This window comes from Gymnodraco acuticeps, unplaced genomic scaffold (genome assembly GCF_902827175.1).
Source record: "Gymnodraco acuticeps unplaced genomic scaffold, fGymAcu1.1, whole genome shotgun sequence".
Lineage (NCBI taxonomy): Eukaryota > Metazoa > Chordata > Actinopteri > Perciformes > Bathydraconidae > Gymnodraco > Gymnodraco acuticeps.
In genome coordinates, this window is record NW_022990508.1 from 540581 (window position 1) to 560515 (window position 19935).

Consider the following 19935-nt stretch of genomic DNA (forward strand, 5'->3'; position numbering starts at 1 on the left):
TAATCGTTTCCCCCCAGCACTATAAAACAGAACGGTAAAAGAATAGTTTCCGGTCTATTCTGAGGCCCAATCTCTGTAGATAAATAAAGAACTAAGCCAGATGAGTAATATTGAATGCAGCCAAACCATTTAATACAATGCATTTGTGATGACTTTCAAAGAGTAAAGTAAGCACTAGCTGAATAAAGTATGATTTTTCATATGGAATACAGTCGGTGGTCAACCAATCACAGAGCTTGAGGACTAATCACGGGGTTTGAGCAAAGCGCATGGTGTAGTCTCAAACGATAGCTGAGGATTATGGGTAGTGTAGTGTCTTCGGCCATCCTAAACAACCATTTGTTTCTCAGAGTCGAAGGGGAAAAACACAACCATTGTACACAATTTAAACCAATCAATGTTGTGTAATTAACAAGGATAATCTGGTGTTTTTGAGTTGATGAGTAGTGAAGATATCACTGTAAAATCAATCGACAGTATGGAGAATACTTATTTCCGGGAGTAAAATTCTCCTCGATCCAACGTAAATGGACACTCACATTGCCTTTAACTGCCGCCGACATGGACCGATGCGGTGCTTCCCTGAGCGTCAAATACCGCCGCCGATGGGAATACATTGCAATCAGTTGAAAGCTCTTTGCATCCGTTTATGAAGCTGAAGGAGACTCGGTGCGTCACAACTGCACGCCAAAGGACCCTGACCAAGCGTCGCTGTTGCACTATCAGGGAGTGAGACTGTGTTGGAAAATTGTGTAACAATGTTAATCCAGTCAGACAGAATTTTCTCATGTGTAAACGGTCATAAGACGTATTCATTGTCCTCGATCAGCTTCTGTTTCCATGTGTTCAGCTGAGCTGCTGATTGGAGGCTCTGCCTCTCTGTTATCCTCAGTTTCAATTTCATTAAGCTGTGAGGACTGACGACCAACACACTTGTGTCTTTTGAAATCACTAAGCCATTTAAATATTTTGTCACAAACGTTGCAGCTGTATATTTCCTCTCCTGTGTGGACTCTCATGTGTTTTTTTAAACCTCTACTCTGTGAAAAAGCTTTCTTACAGACTGAGCAGCTGTGTGGTTTCACTCCTGTGTGGATTCTCATGTGTTCCTTTAAGTTTCTATTCTGTGAAAAAGCTTTCTTACAGACTGAGCAGCTGTATGGTTTCTCTCCTGTGTGGACTCTCATGTGTGTATTTAAATTTCTATTCTGTGAAAAAGCTTTCTTACAGACTGAGCAGCTATGTGGTTTCTCTCCTGTGTGGATTCTCATGTGTTCCTTTAAATGTCCACTCTGTGAAAAAGGTTTCTTACAGACTAAGCAGCTAAAGGTTTCCTCTCCTGTGTGGACTCTCAAGTGGTCTTTTAAACTTCCACTCTGTGAAAAAGCTTTCTTACAGACTGAGCAGCTAAAGGGTTTCTCTCCTGTGTGGATTCTCATGTGTCGATTTACATTTCTTTTCATTGCAAAATATTTGTTACAGATTGAGCAGCTGAATGGTTTCTCTCCTGTGTGGACTCTCATGTGTTCCTTAAAACTTACACTCAATGCAAAAGATTTGGTACAAATTGAGCAGCTAAAGGGTTTCTCTCCTGTGTGGATTCTCATGTGTCTTTTTAAAGTTTCACTCAATGCAAAAGATTTGGTACAAACTGAGCAGCTAAAGGGTTTCTCTCCAGTGTGGATTCTTATGTGTCGCTGAAAATTGCTTCTATATGTAAAAGATTTTGTACACACAGAGCAGCCAAATTGTTTCCTTACAGCACTACGGCTTGAATCACTGACAGATTCTTTATTTTTCAGTGAGGTTGAGTCTGACGCAGGTTCTCTGGTCTCCTTCCAATCAGCACTGTCTTCAGTGTCAGGTTCAGAAGAGTCTCCAGTGTCAGGTTCAGAAGAGTCTCCAGTCTCGTCCTCAGATCTAGAAAGCAGTTTACAACCAAAGACTGAGTTCCTGGCAGGTTCTGGTCCTCGAGGCTGTGAGGACTGAGGTTTCTCTTTATCATTTTCACTCTTCACAGGAGTGAAAGTGGACTTGGTGATATCAGCCTCCTCCAGCTCTTGAAGCTGCTCTCCCTCCTGACTGATACTGAGTTCCTCCTTTTCTTGCTTAATGTATGGGGGGGACTCTGGGTCCTCCTGGTCCAGACTGGTGCTCCACTCCTGCTGGTCAGGGAGAAGCTCTTCTTTAACCACGACCAGCAGCTGGACGTCTGCAGGAAACAGGAAACACACAGCCAGAAAAAATTGTTAAGTGTTAGCATTTAAACATTACATTACATTACATTGCATTTAGCTGACGCTTTTATCCAAAGCGACTTACAATAAGTGCGTTCGACCAACAAAATACAACTTGAAGAAAACCGAATCATATAAGTACATCAGGTTTCATAGAGCAAAAACATTTCAAGTGCTACTCAACTGGCTTTAGAAAAGCCAGTCCTTTATTAGTATAAAAGTGCTTCGTTAATAGTTCTATCGCTCGAAGTGGAGTCGAAAGAGATGAGTTTTCAGTTTGCGCCGGAAGATGTGCAAGCTATCTGCCGTCCTGATGTCAATGGGGAGCTCATTCCACCATCCTGGAGCCAGGATGGTGGAATGAGATCTAATCATCATTCAAATGGGAGACATTTTGCAGCCCTAATTGATGCCTTTGTTTTCATACTTTCATATCATCTTTCTTAGTCCCGCCTATTGTGTATTTTTGCCACAATGTAAACAATGAATTGTATTTGGGATCTTTCACAGCTACACTACGCCTATAGAATGGTAATACTCTGTTACAAATGAAAATCCTGCATTTAAACCTTATTTAAAGTGGACCTATTATGCTATATTTGAAACATATATTGTAGGGCCATACCTATACAAAACATGTCTGTGAAGTGTTTTGCTTAAAATACCAAACAGATCAACCATTGTAGCCATGCCTCATACTGCTCATACCCCTCTATTCCAGCCCTGTTCCAAAAAGGCTGATTCTGTTTTAAATGGAACAGCTGCTGCTAGCCACGCCCCTTTGTGGCGTCATGCAGCTTTCCCCTGCTAAGAGAGTTTTCTACTGGGAGAAACTCGGCTAAACGCTGCTGTGATGAAATGCCATATTATGCTCCAAACCACTTCAAGCATTATTTCTGAAACAGTATGAAGCTCAAACGTTTTCTCTCTCGCAGGGTTTACCGCAAGGACACATATTCTCTCCAGTACAGCGTTAGCGATGCTTGCTAATGTAAACACAGACCATATTACTCCCAAAACACGCAGCACATAGTTTGACAAGTATTTACCGCTATAACTGTGCCATTATATATATATATATATATATATATATATATATATATATATATATATATATATAACAACTTTACTCTAAGTACCTCCTGCAGACACACAGCTGCGAGAGGGGATTCAGCTAGACGACTGTATACAGAGACGATAGGTTGGGACCAGGGTTTCCTTTAGCCGGTAATTACCAGTTTTAAGCTGGTCAAACTTATAAAAAAAACGGTAAATTCAAAACCTGCCGGTCAAAATGTGCGGTAATAATTAGGGATGCTCCAATTGATTGGCCGCCGATCATTAACGGCCGATATTCACTCTTAATTAGGGTTGGGTATCGTTTGAATTTCTACGATTCTGATTCCGATTTTACTTTTCGATTCCGGTTCTTAACGGTTCTCAATTCCGATTCTTTGAGGGGCAGGGTAAAAAAATGATACATGCTTCTTCCACCAAAAAAAAATTACATTTATTCGAGAAACTTTTACACAGGTTAGTTTACAGTAATATTCTCATTAATTAGTCTGTTTATATTCACTGCTATGTAACTGTAACCTGAGAACCACTGAAGCTACAACAGTGCAACAATCCAACTTTTAAAGAACAGTTCTTGTTGAGAAAAACAAGCATATCTGCCTTCTCAGGCATACCTGGAAGAAATGTTTGAACATTTTTAAGTAAAATGCTTCAATCTGGTGCACTTTAAGCAGAATTACTAGAGACTAGATCTAGGGGGTACAACTCTAAACACCCATATGAAAAAGATCGGTTTACATTTTAATAATTAAATAAGTATGTGAACATAACCAATAACGTACCATAGCCAATAACCCATAGCCAATAACAAATACATGGAACGTATTTTATTTTTGTTGTTCATTCATATCCTATTTTACTATTTTATTTATTAGGGGTGCACCGAATGGGAAATTCTTGGCCGAAACCGATACCGAAAATAGGAAACAGTTGGCCGAAAACCGAATGCCGAAAGTGATTAATAGAAATATATATATATATATATATATATATATAATGTATACATTTTTTACCAATGTTGTTCAGCTACCTGATTATGGAAATAGACATGATTATGGCAAAACTTAACTTAAATAATAATCACTATTATGGGTCCATAAAACATTTATTCAGCACTTTTGAATGCATACAGTACATTTATATATGTCATGTATTATTGCTAAAAAAACATTATATCGCAGTCTTAGTGTCGCCAACTCGTTTCTAATATGCAAAGACAACAAATGCGTCTATGATGTATTTTCGATCAGACGAGATCTCTCTCCCCCGTCTGTGTGCGAGGGGGCGGGGCAGTTTACACACACGCAGCTGCTACATGCAGCGGAGCACACTGCGGAGATGGCGGAGAGAACGCGCTCCGAGGTGTGGTTAAACTTTACCCGTCTCGATGTGGAGAATACTTGTTACCATAAGTGCAATAAGAGTTTAGCATGTAAGCACGAGCAATTTGTCTAAATATTTAGCAAAAGTGCACCGCATGCAGACGGAGGAATGCACCGGGTTCGACCGTCTTTCTAGTAGCTCTGTAGCCCCATCCACGAGTAACGTTTCCACGTCAGGTATTATGTATGCTAGCAGCAACACACGGAGTTAACTACATGATACAAACATGGGTTAATGATTAGAGGAAACTGAGTTATTTAGTTTGTTAAAATTTCAGCTATTCTGTTTACAATCTGTCATCAGATTATTTAATACGATTTGTTAAAGGCTCAGGCCGGGCAATCTCATGACAAAGGTCAATGTCCCCCAATGTAACCGGGGTGAAAAGGGTGTTACATTTACTTAATTATGAAAGTTGTTACATCAAGGCCGAAAATTAGGATGATTGAGAGCTGTCAGCGCGGCGCCTCCACAGATCTGGCGCCCTAGGCGAACATGGTTACGCTGTAGGAAGTGTAGGTACAACGCTACATTTCCCGCCCCGCCGCAGTCAGGCTACGGAGAGCGGCGAGAAACATTTCCTCAGGCATCGAAAAGCGGTGATGCCGTTGGAATCGAAAAGGTTGGAACCCAACCCTACTCTTAAGAGTTTGATCGGTGCTCTCTATAAAGGCCGATCAGGAGTGCTGGATCTGATCGATATGGACATAAATGCGAGTGAAGTATAACCGGACGAGAGAGACAGGGATCAGAGATCCGATCAGCTGCTGAGTTTGACGGAGACACACAGCTCTACATGATCACCTGAAGCCCCGCCCGCTGTTTAGCGAGATGCATAAGTCTGATATTGACGGGCTGTCAGGAGAGAGAGGGAGGGAGAGAGGAAAAGAGAGGCTCAGTTTCTCCCGTGTTATTATTCAAATTTAATGTAAACTTTTGAATAATGTACTTCATCTACTAAAAGTAGTTTGAATGTAATAATGATGTTGTTGGTTGTTTGGGGAAGCGTATAATTTTTTGAAAAATGAATCTGAACTTTTCGATCCGTTACGATAATCATTAACTGAGTTTTAAACATCAGAATATCCGGTCATAGTCCGGTAATTACCTGCCAACGGAAACTCTGCTACACAATTCTTCTTCTTATTATTATTTAGTGGGAATGCTGATAACAGCATTCCAACTATCTGTTATTCTACAGACGAAAAGTTTATTATTCCGCCGGAATTTTGGCCCTCTTCTCCTCCTGCATTGAACATCGCAGAAACTCCGTTCTAACATCAAAACGTTCAGCTCGGTCGGGAATCGATGGCTATTACTTTTCTCATTCATAACTTTCATAATTCCAGAGATACATCCCATAATTCATCAAATTTTTAACATTGAAGTCAATGGAGAAACTCTTCAGACTTGAAAAATATTCAAAATCTTCATGCGACTTCAACTGCTAACTGTTCCTTCATATTTTCACTCAGAAACCTCATTCCAACTTTAAAATGTTACACATCTCTGACATTATTCGTGTAAAACAACTTTTAAATCTGATTCTTACTTTTAGAGATATTAAACATTGTTCAGACCTTGTTAAAGAGGTTTTCTTTCACTAGAGTGCGTGATGTCACAGCTAGAGGGTAGAAAATCTTGAGATTTGCCTTCATATTTTTTTTTAAAACTGCCATAATTCCCAAACCCTACATTCCTGAGACATAATTTTTCAAAAATAATTAAACAAAATGCCTCTTGAGGGCATGAAGTGACAAAACATTCAACATTCCTCCATTAAAGCCCATTGTAATTTCAGGCTGATATTTCCTCACGGCAGCAGCCGCACACCTTTAGTTAAACTGCCAAAAAGGCCACATTATTAACCCGAAAGTACACAAATTATACTTCAGATACTCAACTTCCTTGACATGCTTCATGTTTTGAAATTACACAGATATCTGTTACGGTTCTTCCACAAAACGTTCACATAAGAGGTTTATCTCTCATTCAGAACAATGGAAACCTGTGATCTCTGCACACCTCATTAGCTCAAATAAACACCTGTGTAATGGAACACGATGATGTCATCACTCCAACTGACATGCTCAGAGCAGCAGACTTCAGATAGCAGTGTGCTAACAGTCCAGCCGTGAAGACATCTAAGGGACAGTTTTGAGATTTCTTCAAATGCCGTTGCCATGGCAACACAATGCTTGCCTTGAAACACGGTTTTCTCATAACTTCAGTGAAAATACTCCAAACAGCCCAGAACTTCACAGGTTTGGTAACGATGCAGCCATCAACGCATCTAAGCGTAGTATGGGGTGTCATCAAATGCCGTTGCCATGGCAACAGACCACTCGCCATGAAACACGATGTGGCTGTAAGTCCAATCGTCCCCCAATCTTGACTTGTATATCACCGGTCCATGCCTCAACAGCTCTACGCCAAATCTGAGATCTCACCATATGCCATTTCCATGGAAACGCTTCCCTCGCCATAAAACATGATGTCACTATAACTCCTATAAAAATGTTCAAAAAGTGCTCAAACTTCACATGTGTGCCAACAGTCCAGCCGTGAAGACATATGGGACAGTTTTGAGATTTCTTCAAATGCCGTTGCCATGGCAACACAATGCTCGCCATGAAACACGGCTTTCTCATAACTTCAGTGAAACTGCTCCAAACGCCCCAAAACTTCACAGGTTTGGTAACGATGCAGCCATCAACACATCTAAGCGTATTATGGGGTGTCATCAAATGCCGTTGCCATGGCGACAGATCATTCGCCATTAAGTTAGTTCAGAAGTTTACAGTTCAAATATTCTGCTGCTTTTCCAAGCCTTTTTACTTTATTTTCTTCTCTCATCACACATTCAAGCCCCCAGTGTTCATGTATCATTTCAATCTCAATTCTTCACTTTCTTCTTACACATTACATTTAAGCATAGCAATTCAGCATCAGTTATTCAGCATAAAGCATTCCCACTAGCAATTTCTTCAGGAATTGCATTCTCTAGTTATTATTATTATTGAAACATTTCGAATTTGTCCAGCAAGAAAAAATCCTAGCGGAAACCCTGGGTGTGAATGTCACGTGTGCCAGAGACGATAGGTTGGGACGTGTCAAGTGTGCCAGAGACGATAGGTTGGGACGTGTCACGTGTGCCAGAGACGATAGGTTGGGACGTGTCACGTGTGCCAGAGACGATAGGTTGGGACGTGTCACGTGTGCCAGAGACGATAGGTTGGGACGTGTCACATGTGCCAAATTTCACCAATGACGTCATAGGAGCCAAATCCTGGATCTGCTCATTTTGCACCCCCGTTCATTTTTGTTTGTTTTAGAGATGTGGGTCTTAGACTGCTGCAGTGCTCACATGAACCAAAACAGAAAATAAGTGGTGGGGACTAGTGTGAACAGATACTAGAAAGGTATTGCTATACCCTGCCGTTTAAAACGTTATGATTCCTCCATTCATTAGTATTGGTACTTTAACCTGTTAAGCCCCAAGCCTGTTTTTCAGGCCTCAGGCTCGAAAATGACATTCCCAGAACAAATTAGCATAACTTCACTTCTAAAAAGGGGTAAATTAAAAATGTTTATTCCAAAGCAATGATAACCCTGTGAGTTGGATGTAAAAAAAGTCAGAATCAATATAAAATGTTTTTATTTTAAATGAAATTCAGATTAAACATAGTAAAGAAATGTAAATTATAGTGTCCGTCCAAAAAGAAAACATTACTTATAGTGAAAACCATCCTTGAATTATGAGATAGTAGACTAAAAGCTTTAGGAATCCACACTATAACATATAATAAGTACCCTGTATCAAGACTGATGCAAAACAAGTGACATTTTACCTTTTTAGAGAGGTTTAGCAAAAAACCCACCTTTGGGGTCATTTGGGTAGATTTGCCGTTTCTCTGGAACCCATTGGTCGATTTTGGTGATTGACTCTTTTGAACCGTTAGAGCCAATAGATTAGAAGGGGAAGTTCCACATACACACACGTTACCATTGAGGATTGAGTGTGACGCACACGCAGTCGAAAGCTATGTTACGCTCTGAAAACTGAAACCTAGGCTCAAACTAGTAACTATGAAGATGGATTATCAGTAATCATTTCAAAGTGACACAAACACATTGGATTAACCATTGGATTAACCTTCAGCAGCGTTTTTATCGTTTTGATGCCATTGAACACAACTTTTGATCAGAACAACAGCTAAGGTAAGAATATCTTGTGAAGCTACGTGTTGTGATGTCTGTTTTCGCTTCCCCTGTCGCGAGTTCGGATCGCTCAGTGATGATACTAATATGTCTGGAATCTCAGTTTGCTAATCGATATCTTATTTGTGCAGATCTGATAAGTAATAAGGGTATTTTACCTTGAGTTCTGTGCTAACTGCGTTAGCATTTTTTCGCTCAGGGCTAATTCAGAGCCTTTGTTATTACTCTTGTGTTTCATTTAGATGAGCATGCAGATGAGCTTCCCTGAGACGGTTTCTGACAGTTTGTGCAGAAATTCTTTGGTTATGCAAACCGATTGTTGCAGCAGCTGTCCGAGTGGCTGGTCTCAGACGATCTTGGAGGTGAACATGCTGGATGTGGAGGTCCTGGGCTGGTGTGGTTACACGTGGTCTGCGGTTGTGAGGCCGGTTGGATGTACTGCCAAATTCTCTGAAACGCCTTTGGAGACGGCTTATGGTAGAGAAATGAACATTCAATTCATGGGCAACAGCTCTGGTGGACATTCCTGCTGTCAGCATGCCAATTGCACGCTCCCTCAAAACTTGCGACATCTGTGGCATTGTGCTGTGTGATAAAACTGAATATTTTTAGAGTGGCCTTTTATTGTGGCCAGCCTAAGGCACACCTGTGCAATAATCATGCTGTCTAATCAGCATCTTGATATGCCACACCTGTGAGGTGGGATGGATTATCTCTCGGCAAAGGAGAAGTGCTCACTATCACAGATCTTTTCAGATTTGTGAACAATGAGAGAAATGGTTATTTTGTGTATATAGAAAATGTTTTAGATCTTTGAGTTCATCTCATGAAAAATGGGAGCAAAAACAAAAGTGTTGCATTTATATTTTTGTTCAGTGTAGAAACATAGATGGTCAAACAATCAATGCAATTATTAGCAGTATTTAGTAGTTAGTAGTGCAAAAAATAAAACGTAGTGGCAGTTACGTAATTGCACGTTATCATAGCATTATTAATAATATAATTGCACATAGTTATATATAGCAGCGAGTGTATTGCAGTGATGGTAATTATATTGATATGTATATTGCACAGTGTTGGTGTGGAAGTTCTTAGTGCCAGCGTTTCTGACAGGGGGGCGTCTTGCCGTCATTTGACGCCCTTATTCAGCTCGGGACGCCCTGAACTCCGGCCGAGGGGCATCCACAAATATTAATAATTTGAGAGATCGAGAGTTTTTATCGCTTGAAATAACTTAAAGGAAAAAGGACAATGACATCCCTCTGTTGGAGGGGCAAAGGAGTCTGGTGGGATTATTTTCGGAGTATTGAAGATCGTTTCCCCGACATCGAAGGTGCCTGCCACAGGACAACAACACGGAACGTGTGCGATTTAGACGCGATGAGCGGGGGGGGGGGTTTTTAGTGGAGCACGCGCGTGAACTGCGAGTGCCGGAGCCTCGCAGCGGCGAAACTGAGGCTCCGTGGTAAACTGTGGTAACATGAAGAGACGTTTGGGAGCCGAAACAGCCGGCGCTTTAAGAGAGCCGAGCCAAATGATCCGGCTCACTAACGTAAAAAGACAGTATCTATAAGGGACAGCTCAAGTCAACACCCCCCCCCCCGCTCTCGGGTGGACGCCCTCTCAGCCCTGGTCTGGCGGAAACACTGCTCAGTGCCCTTTACTTCTCCCATGTTTTCCCCTCAAACTGTGGGTTTTTCTCTGGAAGTTTTTCCTTGTACGATGTGAGGGTCTAAGGACAGAGGGTGTCGTTTTTCTCATACTGATATTCTGAACAATCTGTGTTGTTGTATTTGCTGTAAAGTGTCTCTACTCTAGGCTAATTTTATTATATGTACAGCACTTTGGCTCGACCAAAAATCGTTTATAAATGTGCTATATAAATAAAACTTGATTTGATTTGATTACTTAAGGGTGAAGAGTGAAAGAGTTGGCTGAAAGTGCTCGGTAGGAAACCAGTGTGGCATGCAGGGGGTGAGACCCGTTGTCCAGTATGCTGAGAAGTTTCCTCAGCATTCTTCCCTCCGACACCACTGCCAACGACTCCTGATCCACTCCCAGGACAGAGCTTGCTCTCCTGATGAGCTTGTTGAGTCTGTTGGCATCACCGAGTCATAAAACATCTGCAACATGCTGCAGACGTTAAAGGACCTGAGTGTCCTGAGGAAATACAGGCGACTCTGGCCTTTCTTATATAGGGCGTCAGTGTTTTTACTCCAGTCCAGTTTATTGTCTATGTGGACACCCAGGAACTTGTAACTGTCCACAATGTCCACATCCATGCCCACGATGGTAATTGGGCTTGGGTTAACCACTAGCTCCTTAGTTTTTGTGACGTTGAGCTGCAGATGGTTCTGACCGCACCACTCCACAAAACTGTCCACCACACTCCTGTACTCAGCTTCCTGATCTCTGATGATACAGCCCACAATGGCAGAGTCATCTGAGAATTTCTGCAGATGGCAGGACTGTGAGCAGTGTCTGAAGTCTGATGTATAGACTGAACAGGAAGGGAGAGAGGACCGTGCCCTGAGGAGCTATGTTACCCACTTTTCAATAAGGCAGACAGGTGAGCTCTTCTTTGGGAGCCCGTTGCACTTATTAAGGTCTTTGTTACAGATCTAACTTTGAAGACACTCGACAGACCTATTTTGCTGCTGCTTCGTTCACTTCAAAACACTCTCGCTCGCTCTACCATGCACACACACGTGCCACCGCACCCCCCTCTCTCTCTCTTAAAGGGATAGCGATCTGACTCGACATGACCCTAATATCATAACTCTTGCAGGGCTCAACGCTAACTTTTAAAAGTGGTTGCCAGGCTGGCAACCAGGCATCAGCTTTTGGTTGCCAAAACTGAAAATACTTATATTTTAAATAATTCTTTTTTAATTTTTTTTTTATTAGTCAATGTATTGAACATGTCAGAAACAAAACACACAACAATAATAATAAATATTCTTTTTTTTCTTCTCACTCATAATAATAACAAAGTACAAAAAAATAAAACAAAAAATACAATAATAATTCTCAATAATTAAGATACATCAACTTAATAATGAACATGTGACTAGTGTTGTCACGATACCAACATTTTGGTTTCGATACCGATTAGGGTTGCCAGAAACTGACCATGATCAAAACCGATTATTCGGCAGCCCTGGCGAATAATAATCGATTATTCGACCGACCCCCCCCCCCCCCCCACCCGCGGGAGAGAAAAAACTCAGACAAAAGGAATTCCGTTGTTTTCTTTACTGGAACATGTTTAACAGTACAAACAACAAACATGCAAGCATGTCATCACAACGACGTGGCCTTGAAGTGAAGTTGGTAATGGCCGGCTGTGCTGCGTCTTTCTCTGTAATCTCTTTGGCGTGCTTCGCACTCAAATGTGAACGCATTGTTGAGGTTGAGCTGTGATAGACCAACGTCTTTTCGCAGAGCTTGCATTTAACTTCCTTTGGACTTGTAAGTTTGAAGTAGTTCCACGAGGAGGAACTCTTTTTACCTGCCGCTTTGTTCATCTTTAGCCGCACGTGTGAGGAAGAGGGGGGGTGGGGGCGGGGGCGGGGTCGGTGTGTGTAGCGTGCTGCAGCAGCAGTCTGCTCTGCATGCATGCTTCCTCCAAGTTTACAGTAAAACAAACAGGTGGTGTGACCAATGGCCATTTACAATTATTAATACCATTAATCTATATTTTGGTTGAAACATAACCAAAAAAAACATAAATAATAATAAAAAAATATATAAATAAAATCGATTTTTAAAAATAATATTCGATTATGGAGACTAATGAATATTCGAATAATCACTGGCATCCCTAATACCGATACCAAGTCACGAATTGCGATTCCAATTCTTTTTCGATACTTTTCTTAAAAAAGGGAAACTGTCTTAAATGTAATAATTGTGCTTTATTTCACACCAGAACCATAACACAAACGTTTAAACAATGAGAACAATAAATAAAATAAATGACAATAATTCGTATTAAATCAAATTAAGCATAATCTCAAACTACTTTTGGCTCCCTTGGTTTGCAGGGATCTAAAACATTTCGTACAGACAGGCCTCGTGGTGTCCGTAGGCTTGCCCTCGCTGTAAGGCTGCTCGATTATGGCAAAAATCATAATCTCAATTATTTGGATCAATAATTGATGTCAAGATTATTAAAAACGATTATCCATTTTTTACTATCCAAAATGTGAACAGTATGTTTTAACAGTTGATTACCCTGAACTTGAAGTATAATTCAACTGAAAAACCAATACAAATAAAAAAGTAATTTGAAAAAAAAGTAATAATGATAATAAAGAAATAATCGTTTTAAAATTTGATTACGTTGTTTTCGTAATCGTTGCAAGCCACAATCGTAAATGCGGTTAAGATACGATTAATTGAGCAGCCCTACCTCACTGTCAGAGTAGCGTTGCACGGTGTACCGATACTTGAAAGGTACTGCGATACCCTGCCGTTAAAAATGGTACGATTCCTCCGTTTCATTAGTATCGGTACTTTAAGAATGACGGGGAAAAGTACTCCGGTGAGAAAGCGTCGTTTTAATAAGAGCCGTGTGTGTTCAGCGCTCTGCTTCCACTCCCTGCACTGCAGCCATGCCTGCAGTCCCGCCCCTCTCAAGCACGTTCTAAGTCCCTCCCCTCTCTCGTGCACGCGGCCACGCGCTAGCTGCCAGAGCATGTGAGAAAACGAGAAGCATGGCTGCAAGTGGGAGTGCAGCTGCCGCTGCGCCTCGGCTTGTTGACAAAAAAGACACCAGAAGCGACATTTGGAAGTATTTGAGCTATATCTCTGACAGTGAGGGCAAGCCTACGGACACCACGAGGCCTGTCTGTGAGAAATGTTTTAGATCCCTGCAAACCAAGGGAGCCAAAACATCAGACTTGGCTAAGCACCCCGCCCGACCGGAATCCAGAGCTGTTTAAAGAATTTAAAGACAGACAGGTAGCGAATGTGATAGATAACATAATTACATCATGCTCAAGCCCTCAAATCTAAGTCAAACAAGTGTAATTTATTTTGTGACAAACGAACGTTTTCGTAGTTTTGACGAGGCAATTAATGGCAATGATAAACCGTCTAATATGGCTATCTTTTTAGCTAACTTACCAATGTGGCCCAACATCTGCAATATACATTTTGTCAATAATTATTTATATTACTGTACTATTACATGTTAATATAAAAAAAATTATATTTTATAAAACAAAAAAGTTGTTTGAGATGATGCTTAATTTTATTTAATACGAATTCTTGTCATTTATTTTGTTTATTGTTCTCATTGTTTAAAGTTTGTGTTATGGTTATGGTTCTGGTGTGAAATAAAGCACAATAATTACATTTAAGACTGTTTCCCTTTCTTCTTCTTTTTTAAAGTATCGAAATCGCAATTCTTGACTTGGTATCGGTATCGAAACCAAAATGTTGGTATCGTGACAACACTATGTCAGAGATATCGCTAAAAATACTTCCAAATTTCACTCTTCTGCGTCTTTTTTGTCAACAAGCCGAGGCGCAGTGGCAGTTGCACTCCCACTTGCAGCCATGCTTCTCGTTTTCTCACATGCTCTGGGCAGCTAGCGCGTGCACCGAGAGAGGGGAGGCACTTAGAGCGTGCTTGAGATGGGAGGGACTGCACGGCTGCAGTGCAGGGAGTGGAAGCAGCGCTGAACACACACGGCTCTTATTAAAACGTTGCTTTCTCATCGGAGTACTTTTCCCCGTCATTCTTAAAGTACCGATACTAACGAAACGGAGGAATCGTAACATTTTTAACAGCAGGGTATCGCGGTACCTTTCAAGTATCGGTACACCGGGCAACACTACATGTGACACAAAATAATGTTCAAATGCTTTACAATAAGTAATTAACACAATTATTTGAAACTTGTCCACCCTCAATTGCTGGTATACATCATATACCAGTAGTGCAGCTTGGCAGCTGTTTTTCTGTTCTTTCACAGATCACTGGTTTCTTGGTCATCTGTTGTATCCCTTTCAAGTTTGGGTTTCCTTGACCTTTGTGCTGATCCCCACCATAGATCCATTGGCCCTTCAGCATTGAAGTCTTGGATTGGCCAGACTAATACATTTCTAATGTTAAATAAATGAAAAACATTCACGGTTAATTATTAATTCTGTAAATTACCTTTTTAATACGTCTAACTATATTTAAAATGTGTTACATTTTTATAGAATTGATTATATTTGTATGCCAAACATTTGCCTATGGTAAAGTTTCGTTTTGCACTTTATTTGGGTAGTAATAAGATTGGGACTCTTATTTTTGAGGAATTTTTACCGGAAGCAGAATGTACATTTATATTTCGCCTCCCAAGACTTTACACATTTCCTTTGCTTTTCGTTCGGGTTCACCTTGCACTTTATCAGTTGAATCACCTTGAATGTTCGTTTGAGATGTTGACTGAACTTTTTACCCCACAGTCAAACAACTTAATTTGCTTCGCCATTTTTTGTAAAACAAACACACGGGGCAAGCGAGTAAACGTGCATCGCTTTCTGGCTCCGTAATCACACCAATGCACGTGCAACTTTAGTATCAGGTTCCGACTGGTCACTACAATAATTAAATATCACTCTTAATACAACAAATAATTAACATTTATCTATTTTGAGGTGCACATTTTGCTGTCCTTTTCTTTGTTAAAAACTGGTTGCCACTGATGGAAACCAAAGGCCAAGTGGTTGACATTTGTTCTGAATGGTTGCCAATGGCAACCTGGCAACCGTTACTTTCGAGCCCTGTCTTGTAATTTCACCTTGAATGCCATTGCTTTAAACATTTATTTTATTATTGTTCTCATTGTTCAAAAGTTTGTGTTATGACTGAAACATTTTTCCAGGTTTGAAATAAAGCACAATAATGACATTTAAGACTGTTTCCCCTTTTTTAATAAAAGTATCGAAAAAGTATGAAAATCGTAATTATTGACTTGGTATCGGTATCGAAACAAAAATGTTGGTATCGTGACAACGCTAGTGGGGACAGAAACATGGAGAAAGGTACCAAACTCTTATTTTAAATCATACTTTTTTAATTAGCAGAGGGCCGATTCAAAATGGCCAGCAGGCCGCATTTTGGCCCCCGGGCCATAGTTTGGACACCCCTGGTTTAAAGTGTTAATTAAGAGTAAAGGGAACAGACCTGCTTGGTGTATCCGAAGCTGAGGCTGTAAAAAAGCGTCCAGTAGTTTCTGAAGTCTCTCGTTCTCCTCTTTTGAACGAGACAGCTCCTCCTCGTGCTCTCCTATCGTTTTTTCAAACAGAGCAAATATATCTTCAGCAGCAGCAGTGAGTCGCTGCTTCTTCAACGACAGCAGCATTTGGACTCTACTCATGTTTACTATATCGCCTTTTCCTGCAAACTCCGTTAAACAAACCGTTTCTCTCTCCATTAAACTCTCAATCTGACTAGTGTTGCCGTTTCAAGCTAGCATGCTAAGCTAGCTCCTATAGTCCGAGGTAAACGCTCCAGAAAAAAGAGCAGAGAGTCCATTCGGAGGTGTATCCAGACCCGACACACAGATGATGGATCAGTAGTGCTGTAGCTCACACGCACTTTCTCAGGAACACACAGAGAGATAGAACCGTAGCGACTAGATGCCTCATGGATCCAGGTTAGAAAGAGCTTCTTCTTCTTCGGTTTTTGACGGATTGCAAACAACTTTAAAGGTGCATACCGCCACCTACTGTACATGAGTGTGAATGGTCATATAATTCCATCTCTTAACTCACTACCCGCGGCTGCGCCGGGACCACCGGCTGTGCCAGGGCCGTCCGTTATGAGGTCATAGTCCGTTGCGCCGAAACCGCCCGTGGCTGCGCCGGGGTGGACTGCCGCGCCAGCCGCCGATGCGCCGGTTGTAATGGAGCAGCAGGTGGCTGCTGCTGCTGCTGCTGCTGCTGAGGGAGGGGTGTCTCCCACGGTGGCGGCCGCTGTTGCTGACAGCAAGAGAAGGGTCTAGCTGCGGCCGCGGACAGTACACGACGGTACACGACACGCCCACCTGACACGACACTACGGTGGCTGAGAGGCACTACCGTGCATGGCAGATTAAAAGCGAATTGACCACACTACACGACACGCCCCCTACACGACACGCCCACCTGACACGACGGTGGCTGAGAGACCGTACACATGGCAGATTAAAAACGAATTGCAAATGTTATTGTAGCATTTTAAGCAACTCTTAGGCAAATTAATGAATAACCTATCAATTTGAGAACCCCTATCCCATTTTGATGGTTGACATCTCATTTGAACAGTGAAAGCCAGAATGACAGCAGGGGTGAATTTTATTTTATAATTTTGCAAAAGTCAAAGATATGTTTACTGTATATTATAAAATAAAACATGCTTGTCATGTAGGCATACTGGAGATGGAAAGGCTTTAGTTAGTGTTGAAGCTGAGATTCTTACCGTTCCAATGATGTATTAATAATAATGGATACTTGGATTTATATAGCGCCTTTCATGAGACCCAAGGTCCCTTTAAAAAGAAGAACAGGAGTAGAAACAAACATAACAAAAGGCAGTCAGACAAAACAACAAATAGATTTGGGGCCAAAGGCCTTGGCAGACAGATGGGACTTGAGGGCCCTTTTGAAGGCGTCAAGCGTGGGGATGTTGCAGATCTCCGCAGGGAGAGCGTTCCAGAGAGTGGGGGCTGCCATACTGAAGGCTCTGTCCCCGAAGGATCGCAGGTTGGTGCGGGGGGCCAGAGTCTGAAGACCGCAGGTTCCTGGGTAGGGCATGTGGGAATTGTATTGATTTGATACAAGCAAGCCAGTGTTCATTGTGTACTTTCAACTACAGTATATGGTCCAGCAAGTTCAGCATTCACTGTGATGTATATAAATAAGACACTGATACCGTTTTCCTCAATGAACATTTATTGAACAGAACATCATATGGAAAATCAGAGCTGGTCAACTTAAAAAAATATTGACCTGCAGGAGTTTAAAGCCTATTTAAAAACTCCTCTGAATCTTTCACAAGTCCTTCAGCCTTTGGTGTGCTTCCTCACTCATGTTCTTGGCGAGGTCATGAGAACAAAGTTCCATCTCACTGATAAGACAAGATGGTATAAAGAAGTCATATGTAATATTATAAAATCACATGCATCAGGGGTTGTACACTTTAATGTGTCCATTCACTAACCGACTCTTTAGGAAGGAAGCTGTAAGGCCTCTTGTTATAGGAGTGGTCCTCATCAGTGACCAGGGGCATCAGACAGTCAACCATTATTTTGACAGTGCTTTACATGCACGGTTTAACTCCTCCAAAAATGATCCAGGCTCGATTCAGAATGACACAGTACCACACAAAACAAATGTTGCATGTACCATAAGTTCTATGTAGTATGTGTTTTAGGAGTAGTAACCCACTACCATGTCTGTGAGAATCCCTTCATCGTGAACAATAGGTGAATTGGTGGCCAGAGGGCTGTACGTCAAGGACTGGACATGGACGCAGTCAAACCCGACTAGCCCACTTCTCCGTGCATAGTCATATGCCCTGTTGCACATTTCCAACTGACAGGTGATACCCAAGTTAGATTTTTTGACATGAATACACGGCACAGGACCCTTAAAAAGGTCCTGGAAACTGCAAAACGTCCCCTTTTTTATCTATGCACTATGATTTTAGGTGGCGATTTGCTGTGATGTCCGATGTTTTGGATGAGTGGTGCCTTTGTATGTGCATTTGTAGGTTTTTCCTTTTTAGTTGTAGGCTACAAAAACAAACATGTTGTGGTTTAGCGCTTTGACATCAATTTTGGGGGCTGTGGAAATATTGTGCCATGTTGCTGCAGCAGCCGGAGCTATCACTGGAGCGGCCGTCTGAGCTATCACTGGAGCGGCCGTCTGAGCTATCACTGGAGTAGTCGTTGTGGTTGCTGGGGCCGCCGCCAACGTAGATGTTCGGTGCAGCAGTTTTTAAAGTGACTAAAGAACATCTCCTTTCTCCCAATGATTGTTGGGCAAAAGCCACAGTGATAATGGCTGCTGGCCACACATTTGAGATGGTATTTATAAACATTATAACCTAGAAAAGAGACAGAAAGTGGTTTAGAGGATTCTAGAAACAAACCAAAATGAATTTCTTGTAAATATGCTATTTGAAACAAGGTGTTTGTGCGAGAGCAATAAATAATCATGTCACCAACAATAATATTTTTGCCTATAAACTGAATTTTTGCAGATTGAATGTGTGATTATGCTCATATTGTGCCTACCCCAAATAAGGATACTATTCGAGCATTATTAACAATTCATAACCTGAATATAAATCTAATTTTGAATGTTCAATTTCTAATTCAAAATTAATTTACACCAAGGATGTCCTGGGGCACAGAAATAACACATGTAATGAGTGAGGCATTAAACACATCAACAAGTAACATGTAATGTGATGAAGTATACAATAATCATATATAATTATAGATTTACTTACCTCCCTATTTCACAAGTGACCTCTGGTGGCTCTGCAAATGAGCCATCAGACCAGGGTGTTACCCGGTCCTTTCACAAAATGGACACTGGAAGGTGTCCGAGTCCAATTTGTTTTGCTCTGGGGTGCTCCATCACGGAGTGTGTGTTGTTTGTCGATAGGTGAATAAAATAGAATACAATTTAAGTGACTTTAATATTGTTAATAGTTAACTCCTTAAACAAGCAGCAATGGACTGGCCTGTATAATCCTATGGGACAAAGCTGGTCATACTTCCTCACTTTCAGAAGGTAACCCTTTAACTGCCAGCGCCACCATTTGGTAGAGCACATTTTGTGTCTTGATATCTTGTTGAAAAAATAAATAAAAAAGTGTAACTCCATCTGATTCAGCCAGCTCTACTCTTTGGTTGATATGTTATGCAAAACAACCTCTAGATTTCACTGTGGTTCGAACAGAAAGCCCTTCAGCTAGTTTAAATGTCAGGCCTACAGCATGGCCACAAACCCCATCTAAAAACAG

The 19935-nt window shown here is 41.3% G+C and overlaps 1 protein-coding gene across 1 annotated transcript; it reads right to left on the bottom strand.

The window, feature by feature from the left end:
* Positions 1-125: 125 nt before the first annotated feature.
* LOC117553118 (zinc finger and SCAN domain-containing protein 2-like) lies at positions 126-16726 on the bottom strand. The gene is made up of 2 exons (XM_034226912.1): positions 16105-16726; positions 126-2212 (listed from the first exon to the last, which is right to left on the bottom strand). The coding sequence occupies exons 1-2, from the start codon at positions 16352-16354 to the stop codon at positions 813-815; spliced, it is 1650 nt and encodes a 549-aa protein (XP_034082803.1). The 5' UTR covers positions 16355-16726; the 3' UTR covers positions 126-812.
* Positions 16727-19935: the final 3209 nt, after the last annotated feature.